Source organism: Salvelinus namaycush, chromosome 20 (genome assembly GCF_016432855.1).
Source record: "Salvelinus namaycush isolate Seneca chromosome 20, SaNama_1.0, whole genome shotgun sequence".
Classification (NCBI taxonomy): Eukaryota; Metazoa; Chordata; class Actinopteri; order Salmoniformes; family Salmonidae; genus Salvelinus; species Salvelinus namaycush.
In genome coordinates this window covers 9,147,955-9,174,091 of record NC_052326.1, presented here as the reverse complement: position 1 = coordinate 9,174,091, position 26,137 = coordinate 9,147,955, and the positions used below count along the sequence as shown (strand labels likewise).

The following is a 26,137-nucleotide window of genomic DNA, read 5'->3' as shown; positions in this document are numbered from 1 at the left end:
ATCCAACTAGAAGGTGTGATCATTGTCAGGTGATGGAGAAAGTGGAACGTGCTATTTCAGTGCCAGAAATATGGGAGGGAAAGGGGGCTTTGAGGAGTAATACGGTTGAAAAGACAAGATTATGTGCTTCAGGGGAAAACTTCTGGGGATGTAGTATTTAATTCTGTATTTCGTTTCCTTAGGGAGACGAGAAGAATATTGGGTAGGATTCAAACCTTCCTTGTCTCTGCTCCACAACCCCGTCCAGTAAAGTTGGTTGCCAACCGCCATATAAAATCAGTAATAAATAATGAACGACTCGTTTTCATGCCAATTTTTTCACTACCAAATATTGCACCAAAAATCTTAGCTGTAAAAATGCGCAACTAAGATTAATGACAGATTTCTTGACTTCATTTAGATACATGTGTACTATTTCGAGGACATACACTGGCTACGGAATGGACATACAGTACTATTGGAGCTTTTTTCTCGTATTTCAAGCGAAGGTATTTTAACGGAGTATGTGACCCGAACAGCCGAAAAAACCCTCACCGAAGATCAAAACATCACAAATGCCGTCATAATATCTGCACGAACTCTACCGCTGTTTCGTCTGGGAAGCATGCGGACACCTTTAAATTGCTCTGGCTAAGAGCTTCTGCAAAATGACTAAAATGTAAATATAAATTGAGCCATCATACCTTTCAAATAACAGCAGACGGCGCCAAAAACCTTCGGATAAAACCTCGGCTGCGTTTCAAACTCTATAAATGACACACCCTCCTCCACTTACGCCCTTAGGGGAATTCCCGCGGGCAACTTTGTCGTTGGTCCAAATGATTAGCCAAGCAAGGGAAATTGGCAAAGTACGCCTCTTAGTCCTCGTTTTGATCCAGTTTGCGAGTACAATTATGTTCACTCCGGCTCTGAAACGCTCCATAATTCAATTCGCGATAATTGTACTAAGAAACGTCCGTCAAAACTTAAAACCAACATTAATATGGAGAAGTGAACATAGAAGTGTATATAAAAACGAATGTAAATAAGTTAGAAATGGTGCAACTAATGATCATGACGGCTCAAATACGTATCATAAAAGTAATGTTTTTGTTTGGTTAGCTTTTGGAAACGTTAACTTTCGCACATAACTGTTCCTGACATCACACTTATACATTGTAAGTTTCGATTTACCTGATATAGTAGGATGGCTAACATTCGATGTCTGCGGATGCGTTGTCTTCTAGCCAAGATATGAAATGCAATCATAATTGACTGTAGCCATATAAGGCACACACAACAGTTCCATGAGGACTAAAAACACAACCGTTGGATGAACGAGTGACAACTTTCCGTGCATTAGCGGTTCATTTAAAAATAATTAATTCTTCCCTCGTCCTGCAAGTGTCAACACGTCAGGCGTCATCAGAAGTGTCCACTTAATTTGAGGGGAGAGGGTAACTATTTTAAGAGTTTGAAACGCAGCCCTTGATTGTCTGATCCAGCGTCTACCCGTGGTGGATGGAGGAGAGTCCAAGCGTCGAATACGTACGTCAGTGAAAAAGAACGGCGGAGAGTTTTGTTGTTGTGTGTTCTGGGTGTACAGGAAACCAACACTCAGCCGATTTAAAAATAAATATAGCTAAGTGTTGGTTACATTTGTTGACAAATTGTTTATCAAAGATGGAGAGCTACAGTGGTGACAACATCCCTGCATCGAAATACAGCTCAGTGAAATATTACAAAACGTTACCCTCCGACACTAGACCAACTGAAGATGGCGAGCATTCTTCCGAGCAAGCTGGTGGTACTGAGACGAGACCGAGAAGTGGAACTTCGACGCAATATATTCCAAAAGCTGGGGACCACTTCAATTTTCAGATACCGAGAAAGAACAAAGAAAAGAGAGGTACTTTCTCAATGGCTAAATACATTTTTAATTAGCTGTAACAGTTGGCTCCCGAGTGGCGCAGCGGTCTAAGGCACTGGATCTACTGCGCTAGAGGCGTCACATCAGACCCTGGTTCGATTCAAAGACTGGATCACAACCGGCCGTGACTGGGAGTCCCATAGGGCGGCACACATCGTCGTTAGGGTTTGGCCGGGGTAGGCCGTCATTGTAAATAAGAGTTTGTTCTTAACTGACTTGCCTAGTTAAATAAATAAATAAAACGTTAATATGCTAGTTAGCCAGCTGATGTTTTTGATGCTGCTGTTACTGAGAAAGATACCCATGTTGTCTGGAAGCTAACGTTACTTTGGTGCGGTTAGAGCGTTAAGTTACTGGCCCAACGAGTTGACAAGGTAAAAATCTGTCGTTCTGCCCCTGAACAAGGCAGTTAAACACTGTTCCCCGGTAGGCCGTCATTGTAAATAAAAATGTGTTTTTAACTGAATTGCCTAGTTAAAGGTTAAATAAAATAAATATTTTACATTCCAATGGCTATATATTTTACATTCCAATATATATTCCAATATATATATATATATATATATATATATATATATATATATATATATATATATATATATATATATTACTTACTTGTAAACAGTGTTTCAGCTGTCAGATCATAAAATTTGACCCGGGTCACAGTTCAGGTAACTAATAGCTAGACTATTTAGCATGTTCTTTGTTTGCTTAGTTAGGTCACCTGCTTTTATTGCACCTGGAAGTGAAACATGGTTTACTTGGCCAGGTAGGTAGCTAGATAGCCATTGGAATGTAGAGTGGTGGTGAGCATTGTGTACAATAACTTTAGACGTGTAAGTAGATAAATAGATGTATTGTGTCAAATGTGATATGCTGGTAGATCAGCACACTACTGTAGGCTAGCCTACATCTTGCACACTTTTTCTGCAGGTTGATAAGTGTAAATCTCTCTAGGACAAGGTGATTTTAATCAATATATTTGCCTGTATTTACCCCCCCCTAAAAAAATTAAAAAATAAATATGAAATGCTAATGTTGCTATCATAAAGAACTATAAATGCCATAATGATTTGGACGAGACTGCCGAAGCGAGGCAAAGGTAAGAACCTCTGGATGAAATACCTGTTAGGAATTTTTTATATGTTGTATATTATATATTGTGGTATGTTTTTTTTATTTTTTTATTGCCAACCACCAAAACGATAGACAAATCAGGGAGCTACCACTCTCCATGATTGCTGTTGCATATCCTTTCCCACAAACTCTGTTCTACAGGACACAATTTATGCAGATGTGTACATGTCTTGAGCCCCAATGTCGTAAATGAGTACACTGCCAAAATGTTCTTGATGGATCTATGAATGTTGTCGAGGAAGTGTTATTCTTGTCAACCGACACAGATGATACTACGTTTCATAATGTGATTTGATTTGTGTAAGGCCTGCATCCCAGCACATTGTGGTACACGATGGAAGATGTTACCACATTGACACAGACTTCCTGTTATTTGAGTCACTTTTGAGAGTCAGAAGTGTGGTTTTTCTCTCACTTCTGTACAAGTAGACTTCACAATGTCTCGTCAGAAATGGCACACAGTCATATTTCCTGTTATTTTGGCCAATGTAGCTTTTTATAAGCCTAGCATCTGTAGTTGCATTTCTGGGAGAGAGAAAAATGGGTGAAAAAGCATTGACTTGCTAACACTGACTTTCACGCAACTTTGTGTTGCGTGATGGCTTACATGGAACCAAGTTTGTTTTTGTGTGTGGGTCAATATTCTGACTGAGCATAGAATAGATTGTGCATTATTTTGTCTCAGAAGACAAATATGTTTAGATTGGGATTTGGGAAAGAACTCAACTGACCAACCTGACTGTCTCTCGTCTCTGTCCCTTTAGCGTTGTTCCAGTATGTGTCCTCAGAGTCCAGGGAGTTTGAGGACATCTTGACTATTCTGTCTTCCAGCTACATAGAAGCCAGCTCCACCGGGACGTTCACGTACACCAAGCTAAGAATCGTCCACAGCGAACTGCTGGAGAAGGATGTAAGCAATGCTTTAGGGTGACATTTTCGTTAAACAAAAATACCATTCATCTGCAGTGCTGATGGTTCATCTTTTTGATCATTGTTTGATTGACAGTTTGTAGAGAAAAGGAGGGAGCTGAAGCTGGATGGGAGGACGGAGAAGGAGCTGGAGGAGACCCACTGTTTCCTGACTGCTGACATCATCAAGGTGAAGGACCTATAGTATCTCCACATTTATATGTATATTGAATGTACATATTACATGTAATAATACTGTTACACGCCTGGTTATAGCTACCATGGATCTGTGAGAATGGCCTTCTTGTGGGGCACAGCTGGATCACCGCTCTGGGTAATCCAGCTAAGGGTAAGGTTATCATCCAAGCAATAGCAGGCTATTTAAACCTGAGTGTTGAAGTGTTGGCAGATGCTAGTTTATCTTTGGTGTAGTTATTGTTTGTATGTGTGTATATAGGGAGATCTAAACTGAAGTGAGGATTATAGTTGAAACATTGTATTTTTCTGGAGAGTAAAAAGTAGTGATGGGGGGGGGGAATGTATACATTTACATATCGCAATATTATTTTGGATGTTATTGTATCGATACTTTGACTCCCAAGTATCGATTTGTAAAAAAAAAAAAAAAAAATCTCCAACAATTCTAGGTAGCATTAGCTAGCACTAGTCTGCGCCAAAACTCCAGTATTTTTTATCCTATAGCTTGCTCTCAATCTTATTTTAATTTTTTTACAGTGATCTAAAATGTTTTCAGTACTTTTAGTTCCACAACGGATCAAAACTCATTTTCTCATGCTCTCTCTTGTCTCGTGAGAAATACCTAGTGAGCAATATGTTTGGAATATCAAATCGCAGTATAGAATTTCAATACACGTAGAATGGTGAGATTCGCAATACATATCCTATCAGCACCTAAGTGTCGTGATTGAAAGGTCCCTGGCAATTCCCAGCCCAAGTAAAAAATGGTTATGAGGAGGAATAAGACTGAATTGTTTCTATTGTATCTTTCAGGTGTTTATTTGTCTAAATACTCAGACTTACTGCAGGTCAATCCTTTTAACCCTGGAGTCATGGGAGAGATCATCATATTCAAGGTCATCAAGGTAAGAAAACCTTGTTGTTTTTTGTAAAAAAGTGGTCCGAATATGAATGAAAGTTAACAAGCAAATCTCTCTCCAACAGGGTAAAGTAAAGAGCATCTATGATAACATGTCTAAGAACCTTTTGGACCCCACACCCAAGTTTGACAGCCATTTATCCAAGAATGCCAGCATAGTCACATCTCTCACCTCCTATAGAGCCTATGAGCTCACTCAGGTACTGGTACTAACTACATTGCATGTAGAGGATAGGTCTCATTTGGATTATAATCGATTATTATACCGGCAATATTTGTAAATATTAAGAGGGAAAATTGAACTCAAATGCAAGCGCGGCATAGAGATTTCTTGTATTTACTGTACGTCTCATTCTGGCACCCCCCCACAGCAATACTTCTATGAGTATGACTTTGATGAGCTGAAGACTCGGCCGAGGCATGTGTGCCCCTATGCAGTGGTCTCTTTCCAGTTCAAAGGCAAAGATGCTCCGTTGCAAGCCAAGCCCATGGCTCCCCTAAGGTACAGGTTTATGTCAATTATGTATGAGTGTTGATGTGGAAATGTCAACCAATCCACAAATTATTTTGTTTGTGTTCTCTAACAGGTCAAACAGCCAAACATCTGCAGGAAGTAAAGGTAATGTCATCATTTGATAGGTGGAAATAGGATTATGATATTATTACTATGTGTAATTTACATTTGAATCATTGAGCAGACCCTGTCATTCAGACGTACCAGGTAAGTACTGTCATGGTGTTCATGTTATCTACTGATGGATGTTTTTGACTGTCATGCCCTTGTCTGTGTCTACAGGCAGGAGTAAATATACAGTGTGGAGTGGAGAGCTTGTGAATGAGGGTAGAGCAGTGTCCCAGGTCTCCATCTGTTCCTTCTCTCCCCCCTTCCTGCCATTCAAACTGTGAGTCATGTGACTTTTTTACATATCAATGTCGACTTGATAATGAAGTCACTATTTATTTTATTATTTAAAAAAATAAATAATAATAATCACCCACACTGAAAACATACGAACAACAATTTACAGACGCACACAAACAACAACTACATCGCCTCTGCCCAGAGCCGCATGCTCACATCTCCATCCCTAGTGCTTACGTTATTGTTTGCCACATGGCCTTAAATTGTACCAATTTGTTTTTCTTCGTTGCCCATGCTATTTCAATATTTCAATAAAATATAATTAGATTTTTCTCATTGGGTTAATGATGGCAGATTAATTTATTTCCAAGTTTTAAAATACCTTTTTTAAAGATCAGTGATGAGAAGAGAATCATCCAGCCCATTGGGTATCTCACTACACCCCCATATGCCATGTCTTGAAATAGGCAGACAGACGGATTAAAAATATGTTTACATTGTACAGTGCATTCGGAAAGTATTCAGACCCCTTCCCGCTTTCCAAATTGTTACGTTACAGCCTTATTCTAAAATGTATTAAATTATTACTTTTCCTCAATCCACACAATACCCCATAATGACAAAGCGAAAACAGGTTTAAGAGATGTTAGCAAATGTATTAAACATAAAAAAACATAAGTATTCAAACCCTTTGCTATGAGACTCGAAATTGAGCTCAGGGGCATCCTGTTTCCATTTATCAACCTTGATGTTTCTACAACTTGAATGGCATCCACCTGTGGTAAATTCAATTGATTGGACATGATTTGGAAAGGCACACGCCTGTCTATAAGGTCCCACAGTTGACAGTGCATGTCAGAAAAAACCAAGCCATGAGGTCAAAGGAATTGTCCGTAGCGCAATTGTCCGAGACAGGATTGTGTCGAGGCACAGATCTGGGGAAGGGTACCAAAAAATGTCTGCAGCATTGAAGGTCCCCAAGAACACAGTGGCCTCCATAATTCTTAAATGGAAGAAGTTTCAAACCACCAAGACTCTTCCTAGAGCTGGCCGCCTGGCCAAACTGAGCAGTTGGGGGAGAATGGCCTTGGTGTCAGGGAGGTGACCAAGAACCCGATGGTCACTATGACAGTGCTCCAGAGTTCCTCTGTGTAGATGGGAGAACCTTCCAGATGGACAACCATCTCTGCAGTTCTCCACCAATCAGGCCTTTATAGTAGAGTGGCCAGACAGAAGCCACTCCTCAGTAAAAGGCACTTGACAGCCCGCTTGGAGTTTTCCAAAAGTCACCTAAAAGACTCTCAGACCATGAGAAACAAGATTCTCTGGTCTGATGAAACCAAGATTTAAATCTTTGGCCTGAATGCCAAGTGTCACGTCTGGAGGAAGCCGGGCACCATCCCTACAGTGAACCATGGTGGTGGCAGCATCATGCTGTGGGGATGTTTTTCAGTGGCAGGGACGTGGAGACTAGTCAGGATCGAGGGAAAGATAAACAGAGCAAAGTACAGAGAGATACTTGATGAAAACCTGCTCCAGAGCACTCAGGACCTCAGACTGGGGCAAAGGTTCACCTTCTAACAGGACAATGATCCTAAGCACACAGCCAAGGCAACGCAGGAGTGGCTTCATGACAAGTCTCTGAATGTCCTTGAGTGGCCCAGCCAGAGCCCGGACTTGAACCCGATCGAGCATCTCTGGAGAGACCTGAAAATAGCTGTGCATCTACACTCTGCATCCATCCTGACCGAGCTTGAGAGGATCTGTAGAGAAGAATGGGAGAAACTCCCCAAATACAGGTGTGCCAAGCTTGTAGTGTCATACGCAAGAAGACTTGAGGCTGTAAATCGCTGCCAAAAGTGCTTCAACAAAGTACTGAGTAAATGGTCTGAATACTTATGTAAAAACCTGTTTTTGCTTTGTCATTATGGGGTATTGTGTTTAGATTGATGAGGGATTGGTCCTATTGGTCACATGCATGCGATGCTTACATGTTACACGTAAAGAGGGTTGAGGGAATAGCTTTTCGCTGGAGTAGGGAGTAGAGCGAGACAACGTGCGCCATTAAAACTAAAATGCTTGATTGCATTTCAAAGCATGAATGTCTCGCATGCTGTGTAATTGCATGAACGCATTAATGATTGATTGATACAGTATCCTGTATATTGAAATATAGACCTAAGTTCGTTACGGTATTAAGACTGAACAGGACGCACTCTTAGGCCTACAGCTCTCGACGGTGGTTATACAAGGATACTATACAAAGCCTACTAATGATAGACATTACTTATTACTATAATGTTGATCATAATAATTGTAATAATAAGGAGATCAAGAAAAAGGAGGGTAAAGGAGCAAGCGCTGCGTGCATATTATGTGTGGCAAACCGGTGCTTTAGGTTACAATATAATTGTTCTGCCTGTTTGGAACAGTGTAAAACAGCACTAAATAAATTAGTAATACCACTGTTCTATCTATTTTTTTGTTGTTATAAAGCCTTTATTAGACCATAGCAAAGAATAAAGGCAGCCGAATCTGTGAAATTGCTTTTTCTGACATTTTGCTGTTGCATGAGGCTTGGTGCTCACGGAATCAGTAGGCTATTAAACAAACACTCAAACAGGCAACAGAAGCAAGAGCTGTCTTATTTCTGTAGATATATAAATGGATGCTTTATAAAGCCAGGCACACTTAAGTTAGGCTATTGATTATAGACCTAGTTAAGTTGGTTTCCTCTCTCCTCAATTTTCTTAGACAATTAGGCTAAGGCAAGGGCTGTTTCCTCGTCTCTGCTGCTACCTCCGCCGCATTGTTCTCCATCTCAATATGCTGGTTAATTGAGCTATTATGCACATAGCAACATAGGGAAAGGCGCCATTTCTACAGCCCACTGAAGATTGTTTCAGAACTGAGGACAGGACAAGCACGTTTGTTATAATATTAGATTTGTCAGAGTGATGGACTGTGCCATCCCTATGGCCTCTGCAAAGGATTACTCCAGTGGTTCCCAACCTTTTTTGGTTACTTTATCACCAACTGAATTTTTCTCTGCCCCGAGTACCCCCTCGTGGATTTTACCAGGAAGCCTATGGTCTCATGAATCTTCTCAAGTACTCCCTGTGGATAGGCCAAGTAGGGGTCCGAGTACAACTGTTTGGTAACCACTGGATTAGTCTACTGAGACCCGCGGCAAATCAGACGGGTGCACCTTGAAAATAAATATTGTGCCTGTGTAACGGATGTGAAATGGCTAGCTAGTTAGCGGGTACGCGCTACTAGCATTTCAATCAGTTACGTCACTTGCTCTGAGACTTAAGTAGGGTTTCCCCTTGCTCTGCAAGAGCCGCGGCCTTTGTGGAGCGATGGTGATGCTTCGTGGGCGACCGTTGTTGATGTGTGCAGAGGGTCCCTGGTTCGCGCCCGTGTCGGGGCGAGGGGACGTACTAAAGTTATACTGTTACACCTGCTCGACTAAAGAAATCTCTGTTGACCAACAGCCTATCGACCAAATAATAGATCAGTCGACTAAATGGGGTCAGCCCTACACACACAACTTTTGGACTTTATAGCGTTCCCAGAAAGCATGGACTTTTGAATCATTGTTAGTTTTACACTTAAGACATGACTCTGCCGTTGTGCTGTAGAATTTGTCAATTTTGTCTCTAAATTCTATACCTTTGTTTATACTGGATTAAGCATACATTTTCTTTAACTAATTGAATTAGTTATGTTCCAACTTTCCCTCCATCTTGTACCATCAAGTCATTTTTAAGTCTTAGTTCCAATAGCTTATATTTTTCTAAGACAGTGGTTCCCAAGCTTTTTATAGTCCCGTACCCCTTCAAACATTCAAGCTGCGTACCCCCTCTAGCACCAAGGTCAGTGCACTCTAATTGACTCTAGTTGTTTTTTGCCATCATTGTAAGCCTGCCACACACACACTATACAATACATTTGTTAAACATAAGAATGAGTGTGAGTTTTTGTCACAACCCGGCTCGTGGGAAGTGACAAAGAGCTCTTATAGGATCAGGGCACAAATAATAATAAAACATTTTGCTCTTTATTTAAACATCTTACATATAAAACCATATTTGTTCATCGAAAATGGTGAATAATTCACCACAGATTAATGAGAAGGGTGTGCTTGAAAGGATGTACATACCTCTGCAATGTTGGGTTGTATTTTTTAATTTAACCTTTATTTAACCAGGAAGGGCTCATTGAGATTTGAAATCTCTTTTTCAAGAGCATCCTGGCCAAGATAGGCAGCACCAATTCATTACACAATTACAGACAGACAACTTGAAAAACTACAAGTAATCTAGTAAAAACCATAATCACAAGAGTATAACAAAATCATAAAACGGCAAATTAAAAAATTAACAGGTCAGGGAATCAGTCTCAAAATCCTTAATCGGTGATTTAAAAACACCAATTGGGACAAGAGGCTTGGAGGCATTGGAGAGAGGCTCAGTCTTAAATTATTTTCCACACAGTCTGTGCCTGTATTTAGTTTTCATGCTAGTGAGGGCCGAGAATCCTCTCTCACATAGGCACGTGGTTGCAAAGGGCAACAGTGTCTTAACAGTGTCTGAGCGCAGCCCAATTCAAAAATCTGGCAGTGGCTTCTGATTTAAATTACATTTTCACAGAACCGCTTGTTTCAATTTCGATGAGGCTCTCTTGTTCAGATATCGGTAAGTGGACTGGAGGCAGGGCATGTTTGTGTCACCCGTTTCGGGAATGTACCTGCGTAGTTGCGCACCCAACTCACTCAGGTGCTTCGCTATATCACATTTGACATTGTCCGTAAGCTTGAGTTCATTTGCACACAAAAAAATCATACAATAATGGAAAAACCTGTGTGTTGTCCTTGTTCTACCTCTCGGTAGATGCTGCAGTGTACCCAAGTGGCATCGGGAGCAACTGCTTGCACACGTGTTACCACTCCACTATGTCTCCACTCCACTGTCATGGCTTTTGCGCCATCAGTACAGATACCAACATGAGCAGCAGCTACGTTTGGCTACATACGTACCCTTAGTGGAATTCCCGCAAGAAAGTAACTGTTAATGTGATTGGATGTAATTTATTTGACTAGGCTACCTGTTTTTGACGTTGTTGTTATTTCGCTGAACACTAGATGGTTTAATTTTATTTTTGGCAGTGAAACGAGGCTACTCAGGCGAGGGGGGAAAAAACTCACCCAAATGTATAGCCCTGTTGGAAAATATAAATGGACTGTTTGAAAATGTGAAGGAAAAAAAGTGTTAATTATTATTTTTTTTAACTGTGAATCACATTTTTATTTGGCGTACCCCTGACGGCATTGCGCGTACCCCAGTTTGGGAATACCTGCTCTCAGAGATTGTCAGTTGGATATGCTCTCCGCAAGGTTTTGTATATCTTCTCTATCGTATGAAAATTATTTTCTGAATCAAATAAGATTCCCTCAAGGTTGCTCTGATGTCCAAAAGATTTCAAATAAAAATGTTGTGATATGTAACTTTTGTAAGTTGCATGTTTTTGAAACTATCTACATTGGTCAGTCAAATTACTTCTTCGTACTTTCATGGAAATAAATGTATTTCCTGTTACCAAGTCATTTACAGTTTCTATGCCTTTCGTTTTCCATGTGGACCAATTCATTGGTGAATTCTGATGCACCTTGAAAAAAAAAATGTGCGACTGCTCGACTAAAGACACACATGCTCATCCCCAGAATCGTTTTACGTTGTCTATTTTCAAAAGATAAAGTTAAGAACACGTTAATAACAATATTGTTGAAAATGAAACGTATTCTACAAGAACCAATATCACTCCCTAAAAACACAACCTTTTTGGAACAATCCTTGGATACGTTTCATTTTCAACAATATTGTTTAGTGTTCTTAACTCTGAAGTTGTTAATGTTTTTAGATTTATCTTGTTTTGCCGAGTATGAGATTGCATCCCCCTAAAGTACGCTTTAAAGGGATTCCAAATTAGTTGAATTCGGAAGTTTACATACACTTAGGTTGGAGCCGTTAACTCGTTTTTCAACCACTCCACACATTTCTTGTTAACAAACTATAGTTTTGGCAAGTCAGTTAGGACATCTACTGTGTGCATAACACAAGTCATTTTTCCAATAATTGTTTACAGACAGATTATTTCACTTATAATTCACTGTATCACAATTCCAGTGGGTCAGAAGTTTACATACACTAAGTTGACTGTGCCTTTAAACAGCTTGGGAAATTCCAGAAAATGTCATGGCTTTAGAAGCTTCTGATAAATTATGTCAATTAGCCTGAGTCAATTGGAGGTGTACCTGTGGATGTATTTCGAGGCCTACCTTCAAACTCTGTGCCTCTTTGCTTGACATAATGGGAAAATCAAAGGAAATCAGCCAAGAGAAATAAATTCATTAGGCCCTAATCTATGGATTTCACATGACTGGGCAGGGCTGCAGCCATGGGTGGGCCTAGGAGGTTATAGGTCCACCCACCCACTGGAGAGCCAGGCACAGCCAATCAGAACGAGTTTTTCTCCACAACAGTGCTTTATTACAGAAAGAAAGTAACCTGTGTCATTGTGTGTCCGTTCTAGGCCAGAGAAGCTGGAGCTGGGTCTGGTGATGAGTATGGACCAGGTAACTCAGATGATCCCCTCAGCTCTGTTCTCCTTGAACCTGTACGCAGGCAGCCACCAAGGTACACATTACAAGGGGATCACATTACACAAGTGCTTGAGATCAAAGAATATATACGCAGTACTGTATGCTCAGCGAAAAGTAAAAGACTGCTTAGTCACACTGCGATCTATGCTCCCATGTTGTACGACATTAGGTACCTTTTTTCATTCTTACTTGTGACTACACCGGCCACAGGTGCTTGTATGCCATCATGCACATGTTGATTGATGTTGATGACTTTCACCAGGTGTGATCATGACACGCATGTTAAAATACCCAAATCAATTATGTTAATTTCGGGGCAGATCCAAACACACATGTACCATTCATGGACATTTAGCTAGCTAGCTGTTGCTAGCTAGTTTGTCCTGGGAGATGAACATTTGGTTGTTATTTTACCTGACATGCATATGGTCCTCTTTTTAGCTGGTTCTTTGTGTAATTTTGACCCGGAGTCATACAAAGTCGTGTTTCTCTCCACTGACAATTAATCCAATTAGATTTCATGTGTCTATACATGTGCCATTTTCTGCGATGTGAGGAAGACTCACTGATACTGATACAGGGCTTCAAACGTCTCTAATGTAGTGTGTGTGTGATTGTAGTGTTGAAGAGTGGGACACACTGCAGTTTGCTGGAGGTGGTGGATAAGAGCAAGTCAGGAGACTGTCTGGCAGCACTGCTTCAAGTCATGGAGACACAGAGACTGGTAGGTCCAGGTCCAGCACATCTTAATTAGACCAACCCTCCTCCTGGAGAGCTTTTGGGATTGCAGGCTTTTGCTCCAGCCCTGCTCTAACACCTCTTCTATGTGCAGGTTCTTGTCCACATGTTGGCTGACAAAGGATTCCTGTTCCTCCTGTCTTCAGTTCAGATGGCCACTCCAACTGGTAAGTCAAATCACTTTACATTAAGTTGTTCTATGCCTGTGTAGTAACTATGTAATAACTTAGTATTAATTACATTAGTTACATTAGTTATTCACTAATTGTTTACCATTTTTATTTTTCAGAAAGAAGAGATGGGTTGAAAAAATGCCTTCAAGCGCTATTTGTTTTTCAAGAGTCCAGGGATGTGGCAAAATACAGTTCAAGGTGTCCAACTACCCATGATCCTTTACAGACATCCTCCCGTGACCCTGCCATGCCCCAGCTGAACAGCTTTGTCCCGGCCCTGCATCACGCCCTGGTCAAGGTGCGCTGCAACCCGCCCGCTGACCTCTCGGCCGGGGTCGAGCGCCAGGCCAGGGACTACCTCAGTGGACTCCACCATGGAAAGGTATAAATGTGTGATTATATGATATAATCATATTGATGACATGTTATGTGTTTTAACTAGTCAAAACTTTGAACTCGATTTTGACTAACCTTATGTGTATGTTATTGACATGTGTTTTGTGATGATGCGTTGAATGTTATGTGGTGTTTTACTTTGTACCTTTGTGTGACATGGAGCTTATTTCCATTCAAGAATACAGTAAAGTACTGTATCATCCCCTCTCTAGCGCCGCCACATCCCCATGACTGAATACGACACAAAGCTGGATGACCGGGGGAAGCTGTTCCCGGCTCCCAAACATCACAAACTCAACATGGAGGGCTACCTGCGCTCCTACATCTACAACCCCAACCTCTACACCATGCCTGTGGTCCAAGCCAAGGAGATGGTAGAGAGTTACTGCACTGTGCCTGATGACAACAGCCCTGTAATGGACTGGGAGGGCAGTGGAGCCAGCGGTGACAAGTCAGTGGTAGGGTTGGAGGTAAATCCTTATGGTGCCACTGCTGCCCAGTCCCTGGGGGTCCAGGTCAACCACTCTCCCTCTCAGTTTCCCACTGACCCCAACCCTCAGAAGTTGAAGGAGCTGATTAACCTGATACTGTGTTGGAGGAACACAGAGGGGGACGTCCGGAAGAAGGGAGTGCCGCAGGGAGGACGAAAGCAGGGTGCAGGTGGGTTGGACCCCCGAGGACTGAAGAGGAAGACTGCAGAGAGGACTCTGAATTACCGGAATGCCTCACAGGAAAGAGGCAGAAGGGACAGGAGAACAGGTATGGAAAGCCTTACTGAGGACTGGGGCAGAATTTTGGCCTTACACGGAACCCAAACTGTCTGCGCGCGTACACCATGCACATTTATTGTGTCCCCCCACACCAAATGCGATCACGACATGCAGGTTAAAATATCAAAACAAACTCTGAACCAATTACATTAATTTGGGGACAAGTCGAAAAACATTAAACATTTATGGCAATTTAGCTAGCTAGCTTGCACTTGCTAGCTAATTTGTCCTGGGATATAAACATTGAGTTGTTATTTTACCTGAAATGACAAGGTCCTCTACTCCGACAATTAATCCACACATTAAACGGTCAACCGAATCGTTTCTAGTCATCTCTCCTCCTTCTAGGCTTTTTCTTCTCTTGACTTTATATTGCGATTGGCGACTTAAATTAGGTGCATTACCGCCACTGACCTCGTTCGTCTTTCAGTCACCCACATGGGTATAACCAATGAGGAGATGGCACGTGGGTACCTGCTTCTATAAACCAATGAGGAGATGGGAGAGGCAGGACTTGCAGCGCGATCTGCGTCAGAAATAGAACTGACTTCTATTTTAGCAACGCAGATGCTCGTTGGCGCAATAATTTAATTACATAGATTTCTAAATTTATTTTGCAATGCTCGCGCACGCGACGCGAGCGGTGTAGTAAGCCTGTTAGGTATAAGTAGTGGAAACGAGATTAATTTAACTAGTCCTTCAGATGTTCAATCCAGTTCCTCAAATGTGTTTCATGGATAATTTGCTGGCTCACCTAGCAAAAGAGATCCACAAAGTGTTTGGAAATTAATGCAGTAAATGTATATCTTTTTTTCTCTCCCTCCCAGCAGCAGCTGCTGAAAAGGGCCAGAGCCCTTCTTGTCTGTCCTCTGTGATGCTGCAGAGTGTTGTTCTGAGAGACGTGGACCTGAGGAGAGACCGCTCGGAGGCTGCTTTCAAGTTCTCTGATGGGAGAGGAGGAGGAGGATGGTCAAGAGAGGGGACGAAGCAGACTAAAGCTCTGCTGTTTGATAGGATGATCAAGCTGGGCCTGCCGCCCAATCAGGACATTGACCTGAGGAAACGACCTCCTGGGGGCCTGCAGGTCAAGGCTGACTACTTGGAGGTAATAAATCGATTCCTTTGTTTTCTAAACCTTTCCTCTGCTCAAGCCATTCCACTTAATTGATATATTCTAGAACCAGTTCAATGACTGAAAGTGTGGTAGAATGGCGTCGAAGGGGAAGGCTGACGTTTTATGTGCTCCTAACCAACTGTGTTATTTTGTTAGTTTTTTTGCGTTGTTTGTAACTTATTTTATACATAATGTTGCTGCATCTCTTATGACCGAAAATAACTTCTGGACATCAGAACAGCGATTACTCACCACGAACTGGTAGAAGCTTTTTTTCTTTAACAAGTCTGACAGATATACTGCTTTCCCGGGAACAGGCCCAAATCCCCGTCATTTGCGTGAAGAGAAGACTGACAAAAGGGGGGCGGAGGTCGGGCTGCCTTCTGACAATTCGTAGGCGAGCGAGTAAACCACCACTGCCATCCATTCAATTGGCAAACATGCAATCATTGGAAAATAAAATTGATGACCTACGAGCAAGATTAAACTACCAACGGGACATTAAAAACTGTAATATCTTATGTTTCACCGAGTCGTGGCTGAACGAAGACATGAAAAACATACAGCTGGCGGGTTTTACACCCTATCGGCAGGATAGAACAGAAGCCAACTGGTTAGACAAGGGGTGACAGTCTATGTATATTTGTAAACAACAGCTGGTGCACAATATCTAAAGAAGTCTTGACATTTTGCATCCCCTTGAGGTAGAGTTTCTCATGATAAGCTGTTGACCAAACTATCTACCAAGAGAGTTTATATCTGTATTTTTTGTAGCTGTCTACATACCACCACAGACCGATGCTGACACTAAGACCACACTCAATGAGCTGTATACCGCCATAAGCAAACAGGAAAACGCTCACCAAGCGGCAGCACTCCTAGTGGCCGGGGACTTTAATGCAGAGAAACTTAAATCTGTTTTACCAAATTTCCACCAGCATGTTAAATGTGCAACTGGAGTGAAAACAACTCTAGACCACCTTTACTCCAAACACAGAGATGCGTACAAAGCTCTCACTCGCCCTCCATTTGGCAATACGTACAGTGACTGTACGTACATACCCCAACCAGAAGCCATGGATTACAGGCAACATCCCCACTGAGCTAAAGGGTAGAGCTGCTGCTTTCAAGGAGTGGGACTCTAACCCAGAAGCTTATAAGAAATCCCGCTATGCCCTCCAACGAACCATCAAACAGGCAAAGCGTCAATACAGGACTAAGATCGAATCGTACTACACCGGCTCCAACGCTCGTCGGATGTGGTAGTGCTTGCAAACTATTACAGACTACAAAGGGAAGCACAGCCGCGAGCTCCCCAGTGACACGAGCCTACCAGACGAGCTAAATTACTTCTATGCTCGCTTCGAGGACGACTGTGTGATCACGCTCGCCGCAGCCGATGTGAGTAAGACCTTTAAATCAGGTCAACATTCACAAGGCCACAGGGCCAGACGGATTACCAGGACGTGTACTCTGAGCATGCGCTGACAAACTGACAAATGTCTTCATTGACATTTTTAACCTCTCCCTGTCTGAGTCTGTAATACCAATATGTTTCAAGCAGACCACCATAGTCCCTGTGCCCAAGAACACTAAGGTAACCTGCCTAAATGACTACCGACCTGTAGCACTCACGTCTGTAGCCATGAAGTGCTTTGAAAGGCTGGTCATGGCTCACATCAACACCATTATCCCAGAAACCCTAGACCCACTCCAATTTGCATACCGCCCTAACAGATCCACAGATGATGCAATCTCTATTGCACTCCACACTGCCCTTTCCCACCTGGACAAAAGGAACACCTATGTGAGAATTATATTTATTGACTACAGCTCAGCGTTCTACACCATAGTGCCCTCAAAGCTCAGCACTAAGCTAAGGACTCTGGGACTAATCACCTCCCTCTGCAACTGGAACCTGGACTTCCTGACGGGTTGCCCCGAGGTGGTAGGGGTAGGTAAAAACACATCCGCCACGCTGATCCTCAACACGGGAGCGTGCTCAGTCCACTCCTGTACTCCCTGTTCACTCATGACTGCACGGCAAGGCACGACTCCAACACCATCATTAAGTTTGCCAATGACAACAGTGGTAGGCCTGATCACCGACAACGACGATACCGCCTATAGGGAGGAGGTCAGAGATCTGGCCGTGTGGTGCCAGAACTACAACCTCTTCCTCAATATGATTGTGGACTGCAGGAAATGGAGGACTCGAGCATGCCCCCATTCTCATCGATGGGGCTGTAGTGGAGCAGGTTGAGAGCTTCAAGTTCCTTGGTGTCCACATCACCAACAAACTAACATGGTCCAAGCACACCAAGACAGTCGTGAAGAGGGCACGACGAAACCTATGGGGACTGAAAAGATTTGGCATGGATCCTCAGATCCTCAAAAGGTTCTACAGCTGCACCATCGAGAGCATCCTAACTGGTTGCATCACTGCCTGGTATGGCAACTGCTCGGCTTCCGACCTCAAGGCACTACAGAGGGTAGTACGTACGGCCCAGTTCATCACTGGGGCCAAGCTTCCTGCCATCCAGGACCTCTATACCAGGCGGTGTCAGAAGAAGGCCCAAAAAATTGTCAGACTCCAGCCACCCTAGTCATAGACTGTTCTCTCTGCTACCGCACGGCAAGCGGTACCGGAGCGCCAAGTCTAGGTCCAGGAGGAGTCTAAACAGCTTCTACCACCAAGCCATAAGACTCCTGAACATCTAATCAAATGGCTGCGCAGACTATCTGCATTACCCCCCCCCCCCCCCCCCCTTTTTACACTGCTGCTACTCTGTTTATTATCTATGATAGTCACTTTAATAACCCTCAAGTAACCCCTGTATATAGCCTCGCTATTGTTATTTTACTGCTGCTCTTTATTTGTTACTTTTATTTCTTATTCCTATTTTTTTTTAAACTGCATTGTTGGTTAGGGCTTGTAAGTAAGCATTTCACTGTTGTATGTGACAAATAAAGTTTGATTTGAATATGTGTACATAACTTTGTATTGTTCTGTCTCTCTCTGTGTGTCTGTGTGTAAGAGCAGACAGCAGGGAGCACGAACAGTCTGGAGGTCTTCAGCCCCAGTTCCAATGGTGAAATGCCCAGAAGATCACAGTCCCAATATCAGGGGGAAGAACAGATGCCATGGGTCCTCATCCCCATCACAGGTAGGGACCGTCACTGCACATACAGTAGAACTCGGGCCGGGCAAAAGTTTTTCCAATTAAGATCACATAGTTAAAGCTATATGTTCCCATAGTATATCCCCACAGATATGGACTATCACATAGGCTTTCCCTGTAGTGTGTACTTGTTCCTTTGAAATATGTTTGAAGAAATGTATGCATATACAGTACCCGTCAAAAGTTTGAACGCACCTACTCATTCCAGGGTTTTTCTTTATTTATACTATTTTCTACATTGTAGAATAATAGGGAAGACATCAAAACTATGAAATTACACATATGGAATCATGTAGTAACCAAAAAAGTTAAACTAATCAAAATGTTTTATATTTGTAGCCACCTTTTGCCATGATGACAATTTTGCACACTCTTGGCGTTCTCTCAACCAGCTTCACCTGGAATGCTTTTCCAACAGTCTTGAAGGAGTTCCCACATATGCTGAGCATGTGTTGGCTGCTTTTCCTTTACTCTGCAGTCCAACTCATCCAAAACTTTCTCAATTGGGTTGAGGTCGGGTGATTGTGGAGGCCAGGTCATCTGATTCAGAACTCCATCGCTCTCCTTCTTGGTCAAATAGCCCTTACACAGCCTGGAGGTGTGTTGGGTCATTGTCCTGTTGAAAAACAAATGATAGTCCCACTAAGCGCAAACCAGATGGGATGGAGTATCACTGCAGAATGCTGTGGTAGCCATGCTGGTTAAGTGTGTCTTGAATTCTAAATATATCACTGACAGTGTCAGCAGCAAAGCACCCCAACACCATCCCACCTCCTCCATCCTTCACGTTGGGAACCACACATGCTGAGATCATCCGTTCACTTACTCTGCGTCTCAAAGACACGGCGGTTGGAACCAAAAATCTCAAATTTGGACTCATCAGACCAAAGGACAGATTTCCACCGGTCTAATGTCCATTGCTCATGTTTCTTGGCCCAAGCAAGTCTCTTCTTATTGGTGTCCTTTAGTAGTGGTTTCTTTGCAGCAATTCAACCATGAAGGCCTGATTTCATGCAGTCTCCTCTGAACAGTTGATGTTGAGAAGTGTCTGTTACATGAACTCTGACTCATTTATTTGGGCTGCAATTTCTGAGGCTGGTAAATCTAATTAACGTATCCTCTGCAGCAGAGGTAACTCTGGGTCTTCCTTTCCTGTGGCGGTCCTCATGAGAGCCAGTTTCATCATAGTGCTTGATGGTTTTTATGATTGCTCTTGAAGTTCTTGAAATTTTCGCATTGACTAATCTTCATGTCATAAAGTAATGATGGACTGTTGTTTCTCTTTGCTTATTTGAGCTGTTCTTGCCATAATATGGACTTGGTCTCTTACCAAATAGGGCTATTTTCTGTATACCCCCATACCTTGTCTCAAATGCATTAAGAAGGAAAGAAATACCACAAATTAACTTTTAACAAGGCACATCTGTTAATTGAAATGCATTCCAGGTGACTACCTCATGAAGCTGGTTGAGAGTGTGCAAAGCTATCATCAAGGCAAAGAGTGGCTACTTTGAAGAATCTCAAATATGAAATATATTTTGATTTAACATGTTTTTGATTACTGCATGATTCCATATGTTATTTCATAGTGTTGTTGTCTTAACTATTATTCCAGAAAAACCCTACAATGAGTAGGTGTATCCAAACCTTTGATTAGTATTGTATATTTTCATTTCTGTGAGATAATTTGGCTGATATGTGAAACTATTATGATATTTATTAATACCTTTTACTCCTGTGCAGGGCTGAAGTCAAACAAGTACTGCCTGAGCGAGAAGGACAACCCTCAGGACCCACGCTTTGTTCCCCAGATCCCCATGGCAAACAGCAGCTACCCCCCCTGTGTCCCAGAACGACGGGAAAGAAGCATCAACTCTACGCTAGAGGAGCTCCCACAGCATAGCCTCAGTACTTCCCTAGAGGTGTCACAAGAGCACAGCCCCTACCCCAGTCCCTGCCCAAGCCCCTGCTCTTGCCCCAGTCCCATGGAGGATGAGCAGCAATTAGCTGAAACCCCCTGTGACCCCACAGAAATAAGCGGCAACCATAAGACGAGCACAGACAAGAAGACAAGCACAAACCAGAGCTTCTTTCAAATCCGTGGTGCTCCAGCGAGCACCAGGCTACTAGATAAGTGCCGCCCCTCACCTAAGCCAAAGACAAATGGAGAACCAACCCCTACTATCCCTAGCCCTGTGGAGGCTGGGCAGGAACAGGTTGAAGGCAGCACAGGAAAAGTTATATCTGGCGTGGTTGCTGAAGATCCAACCACAATGGATGTTGGACAAGAAGAGGGGGAGGAGGTAGAGGAGGAAGCAAAAGAGTTGGAGGAGGACGATGTGATTGAAGTGGTAGATGAAGAGATGAAGACGGTTATAAAGCAGACAGAAGAGGTGTCACCACCCTCTCTTGACCTCAGTTCTCCTGAGCTGATTCCTGTCCCAAATCCTCCTCCCGTCCAGAACACTCCTCCCATCCAGAGGCCCGTGCTGAGCAGAGTGAACTGTGTCCTGGACCAGCAGTTCAGCGACTTCTCTACAGAGATGCAGATCCTCCTGCTCAGAGAGAGTGTCCACTACAGCTCCCCCCTGATCCCTAGCCAGAGTCCTCCAGGCCAGCCCCCCATCCTGCCCTTCTCTGAGTACGTCTCCTTCTACAACTCCTCCCCTCCTATGCAGGCCTACGTCAGCTCCCTGAGAGACCGCATGGGCACCGTCATAGACACACAGGAGCAATGGATTCCTAGCATGGTGGCCACTCACTCTCCCCTGGTCTTATCTAACAATAACCACCACCATGCTAACCACTTTCATAGAACTACATACAACTGGTGCCCTTCTTCCCGTGGCCCTGTTTCTCACTCTGTCCCCAGCCCTCACCCTCCGTCCCGGTCTGCCCCTGGTCCTGCTAGTTCAAACTTTCACAGTTCTCTACCTGTGTCTCATTCTGTCCCCAGCTGCCACTCTCCTGCCCCTCCTTCTGGCCCTGGCCTTAACCTTGCTAGTTCAAACACTTACAGTTCTTTAGCAGTTTATCAGTTTCCCTCAGCTGTGTCTCAGTTTAATAGTAATAATAACAATAATGTTATTATTTGCTCTTCATCCTTCCCCGGTCCTGGCACTGCCTGTCCTTTTACCCCTCCCCTCTACAACAACCCACCCCAGACAGAGCTGCTTCTATCTCAGCTGCAGTCTAGTCTAGCGCCCCTCCCCATCCAACCACTGGCACTGGGCAACCAGTGGATAACAACAACAGAGAACCCTGACTCAGACTGCCGAGAGCAACTGGGAACGTGCAAGCCAAGTGCTACGTCAACCACAACAGAGAACGCTGACTCAGACTGCCGAGAGCAAATGGGAACGTGCAAGCCAAGTGCTACGTCAACCACAACAAAGAACACTGACTTAGATGCTCGAGGGCTACGAGGAAAGTGTAAGCCACAAACGAGCGCAACGTTTCAATCAAAAGACAATGTCATAATTGTTGATCCTCCAGTTTCAGAAGCCACCATGGTGGCTCCACATCATCTCACTCAGATGATTGAGAGTTCTTCAGGGGTGGGAGGGCCTTTCCCAAGCTCAGGGCCGGATCCACCTGCAGCCATCAGTAGTCTGATTAGCCAGCTGAAACCTGAGCTGTTCAGTAACCTGGTGAAGATTATAAAAGCTGTCCAGAAGAACTTTGTCTAGTTCTACATCCACCATATCAAGGTACTAAACATTTGGGGTTCTTGTAAAGCACTTTATGACAGCTTCTAATGTAAAAAGGGCTTTACAACTACATTTGAATAATTGAATGGGGTGCACACATGCAGTCACACACACCAACCTCTCTTTTCATTGCATGTTTATGTGCAGTGTCACTGTATGAAACAGACCTTGTTTCTCTCTCATTGTCCTACCCAGGAGTACCTCCAGAGATTGGGAAACCATAGAACACAGTCCTGAGAGTTTCTTGGAAAGAGAGAACCGTTTGGAAAAGTAAGGTTCTCATGCAGAACAAGGAAATCACAGCTCACGTTCGTAAGGTACTTGACAACAATAGCAGTTATTCCACGAAATGAGTACCTTTTGTGTCCCTTTGATATTTTAAGTAGAAATTGTGCACCGATATTGGATTTTAAAAGCCTGTTAAATTATATGAAGTGCCCTTAATTCAATACATTTTTGAATGAATAAAGACTTCTACTTTGAAGAATCTCAAATATAAAATATTTTGATTTGTTTAACACTTTTTTTGTTGGTTACTACGTGATTCCATATGTGTTATTTCATAGTTTTGATGTCTTCACTATTATTCTACAATGTAGAAAATAGTCAAAATAAAGAAAAACCCTAGAATGAGTAGGTGTGTCCAAACTTTTGACTGGTATTATGTGTGTATATATATTATATATATATATTTAATGGCACATGAGACACCTGTCTGATTTGCACCTGTCTAAGTGGACTAATCCATTGCGTAGACCACGGGGATGGCTCACCAGTAGTATATTTAGCCTACCGTTAATTCACATAATTTCTAATCTACAATGTTTGTTTGGTTACGGTAATTTCTGTTAATGCATTCAATATATTATTAAGTGTATTTTACTGTTCTCATTGTCGGAGTGGACATGTTGTTTGCGGAGCACACAAGCTATGCTACACTTGTGAGAAACAACTTTTGGTTTACTTCATTCCATTTACGAGTTTTGTCAATTTCTTCATTGTCTTTTTGCTTGAAGCGCCCATGTCAGTGTTGCGTATGGACGCGTACCTGATTACGCATAGAAGTAGGCCAATAAATGTGCCCATTTGGGGATCTGATTGTCCTAACTCACCACTTATGAGCTGTGGAGCTTCTCAAAGTAATTGTTCACTTGCTGTTTGAGGTGAAGAAACAGTCCGTTTACATAGAGAATGACAATAGTTCCTCAATGTAGCCTATTAGAAAGATCTTGCCAGCTCTCTACTTTTCGATAACCACTCCACGTGGAAGGGGAGAAAAATGTCATGGTCTGACCCAGTGGAAACGTAATAAAATAGGCCTACCTGGTTACTTCTTATCTGTTGCGTAAATAGCCTACAGCTGTGTCTGTCCGGAGATGGAAATCACTGGCTTGGAAAACTGAGGGCCTAGTAACTTGCTGGACCAAGTTGATACAATGTTTCAAGTTCCTTGCAGACAGATCATGCGTAGCCAACGTGATTTATAGGATATTTATTTTTATCGGGATATTTTCTGCCTGCAGGCTGCAATGTTTTTGTTGGCTTTGCACTGAGTACACCAAACATTACACAAGCATTTCGCTACACCTGCAATAATATCTGCTAAACACATGTATGTGACAAATAACATTTTATTAGGAACACCTTCCTATACTGTTGAGTTGCACCCCCCCATTTTGTCCTCAGAACAGCCTCAATTCGTCGGCGCATGGACTCTACAAGGTGTCGAATGCATTCCACAAGGATGCTGGCCCATGTTTACTTCAATGCTTCCCACAGTTGTCAAGTGGGTGGACCATTCTTCATATACACAGGAAACTGTTGTGTGAAAAACCCAGGAGCATTGCAGTTCTTGACACAAACTGGTACGCCTGGAACCTACTACCATACCATGTTCAGAGGCACTTAAATATTTTGTCTTGCCCATTCACCCTCTGAATGGCACATATACACAATCCATATCTCAATTGTCTCAAGGCTTAAAAATCCTTATTTAATCTGTCTCCTCCCCTTCATCTACACTGATTGAAGCGGATTTAAGAAGTGACATAAGGGATCAAAGCTTTCACTTGGATTCACCTGGTCAGTCTGTCACGGAATGTGCAGGTGTTCTTAATGTTTTCTAAACTATGTTATTTTTATATAGTTGGCAATAGAAGTTATTTTAGATTTGTATAATTTTTATTAACCACATGACAATGATTTTAAGATACAAAGATATTATAAATGAAACTGTTCCATGCATATTAAAACCTCAACTGGCATGCAGATTGGTAGAAGTGGTAAGATAAACTGACACTCGATATGAAACAAGTTGCCGACCCCTAGTGTAGCCTATTTCCGGCAACTTCAGGAGCTCAACGGCAGAATCTGTGAAGGCCAGCAGGAGCGGGAGGAGGATGGTCGGGTTGGTTACAGTTTTTTTTTTTCTGGTTATCTTGATCTCTGTCTCCCTCTTGAGTCAGTTGTCTCAATTATTTCCTCAAACAGTGCCCTTAAAGAATCAGACAAGCTCAGTTCATATGGTTGATTTTATTAAAACACACATACACATATATATATACACTACCATTAAAAAGTTTGGGGTCACTGAGAAATGTCCTTGTTCTCGAAAGAAAAGCAAAAAAAAAGTGTCCATTTAAAATAACATCAAATTGATCAGAAATAGAATGCAGACATTGTTAATGTTGTACATTACTATTGTAGCTGGCAACTGTCACGAGAACTTTTATCCCAATGTTCTAACTGAACTATTTTATAGCTTTGTCCTCTTACTCAGTTGTGCACCGGGGCCTCCCACTCTTCTTTCTATTCTGGTTAGAGCCAGTTTGCTCTGTTCTGTGAAGGGAGTAGTACACATCGTTGTACGAGATCTAAAGTTTCTTGGCAATTTCTCGCATGAAATAGCCTTCATTTCTCAGAAGAAAGTTCTTTGTTTCTGGACATTTTGAGCCTGTAATTGAACCCACAAAAGCTGATGCTTCAGATACTCAACTAGTTTAAAGAAAGTTTTATTGCTTCTTTAATCAGGACAACAGTTTTCAGCTGTGCTAACATAATTGCAAAAGGTTTTCGAATGATCAATTAGCCTTTTAAAATGATAAAGTTGGATTAGCTAACACAACGTGCCATTGGAACACAAGAGTGATTGTTGCTGATAATCTGCCTCTGTACGCCTATGTAGATATTCTATCAAAGAAAATCTGCCGTTTCCAGCTACAATAGTCATTTACAACATTAACAATGTCTACATTGTATTTCTGATCAATTTGATGTTATTTTAATGGACAAAAAATGTGCTTTTCTTTAAAAAAATAAGGACATTTCTAAGTGACCCCAAACTTTTGAATGGTAGTGTATGTGCAACTCAATATTAGGAAGGTGTTCCTAATGTTTGGTATACTCTGTGTGTGTGTGTGTGTGTGTGTGTGTGTGTGTGTGTGTGTGTGTGTGTGT

At 42.4% G+C, this 26,137-nt stretch overlaps 3 protein-coding genes across 5 annotated transcripts; all 3 read left to right on the top strand.

The window, feature by feature from the left end:
* The first annotated feature begins 1,561 nt into the window (after window positions 1–1,561).
* LOC120065575 (protein TASOR-like) lies at window positions 1,562–4,160 on the top strand. Its single transcript, XM_039016638.1, has 3 exons — window positions 1,562–1,888; window positions 3,811–3,956; window positions 4,053–4,160. The coding sequence occupies exons 1-3, from the start codon at window positions 1,663–1,665 to the stop codon at window positions 4,158–4,160; spliced, it is 480 nt and encodes a 159-aa protein (XP_038872566.1). The 5' UTR covers window positions 1,562–1,662.
* LOC120065573 (protein TASOR-like) lies at window positions 4,069–12,793 on the top strand. Its single transcript, XM_039016637.1, has 8 exons — window positions 4,069–4,145; window positions 4,967–5,058; window positions 5,138–5,272; window positions 5,444–5,574; window positions 5,660–5,691; window positions 5,869–5,974; window positions 12,529–12,632; window positions 12,768–12,793. The coding sequence occupies exons 2-8, from the start codon at window positions 5,026–5,028 to the stop codon at window positions 12,791–12,793; spliced, it is 567 nt and encodes a 188-aa protein (XP_038872565.1). The 5' UTR covers window positions 4,069–4,145; window positions 4,967–5,025.
* An 842-nt stretch (window positions 12,794–13,635) lies between these two features.
* Window positions 13,636–23,115, top strand: LOC120065654 (flocculation protein FLO11-like). 3 transcript variants are annotated; one of them, XM_039016719.1, is made up of 6 exons: window positions 13,636–13,891; window positions 14,118–14,664; window positions 15,503–15,780; window positions 18,833–18,956; window positions 20,715–22,681; window positions 22,877–23,115. In XM_039016719.1, the coding sequence occupies exons 1-5, from the start codon at window positions 13,757–13,759 to the stop codon at window positions 22,658–22,660; spliced, it is 3,030 nt and encodes a 1,009-aa protein (XP_038872647.1). In that variant the 5' UTR covers window positions 13,636–13,756; the 3' UTR covers window positions 22,661–22,681; window positions 22,877–23,115. The 3 variants fall into 3 exon arrangements, with proteins under 3 accessions (XP_038872647.1, XP_038872648.1, XP_038872646.1); XM_039016720.1 differs by having other exon boundaries at window positions 15,506–15,780; window positions 20,715–23,115; XM_039016718.1 differs by having other exon boundaries at window positions 20,715–23,115.
* The last annotated feature ends 3,022 nt before the right edge of the window (window positions 23,116–26,137 follow it).

Bases quoted from the DNA above. Each gene is read 5' to 3' on its own strand.
- LOC120065573 (XM_039016637.1), top strand. From the start codon at position 5,026: ATGGGAGAGATCATCATATTCAAGGTCATCAAG. The intron at 5,059-5,137 runs GTAAGAAAACCT...TCTCTCCAACAG, and splicing joins TCATATTCAAGGTCATCAAG to GGTAAAGTAAAGAGCATCTA. The intron at 12,633-12,767 runs GTACACATTACA...GTACGACATTAG, and splicing joins GTACGCAGGCAGCCACCAAG to GTACCTTTTTTCATTCTTAC.
- LOC120065575 (XM_039016638.1), top strand. From the start codon at position 1,663: ATGGAGAGCTACAGTGGTGACAACATCCCTGCATCGAAATACAGCTCA. The intron at 1,889-3,810 runs GTACTTTCTCAA...CTGTCCCTTTAG, and splicing joins AAAGAACAAAGAAAAGAGAG to CGTTGTTCCAGTATGTGTCC. The intron at 3,957-4,052 runs GTAAGCAATGCT...TTTGATTGACAG, and splicing joins GCGAACTGCTGGAGAAGGAT to TTTGTAGAGAAAAGGAGGGA.
- LOC120065654 (XM_039016719.1), top strand. From the start codon at position 13,757: ATGCCCCAGCTGAACAGCTTTGTCCCGGCCCTGCATCACGCCCTGGTC. The intron at 15,781-18,832 runs GTAATAAATCGA...GTGTAAGAGCAG, and splicing joins TCAAGGCTGACTACTTGGAG to ACAGCAGGGAGCACGAACAG. The intron at 18,957-20,714 runs GTAGGGACCGTC...ACTCCTGTGCAG, and splicing joins GGTCCTCATCCCCATCACAG to GGCTGAAGTCAAACAAGTAC.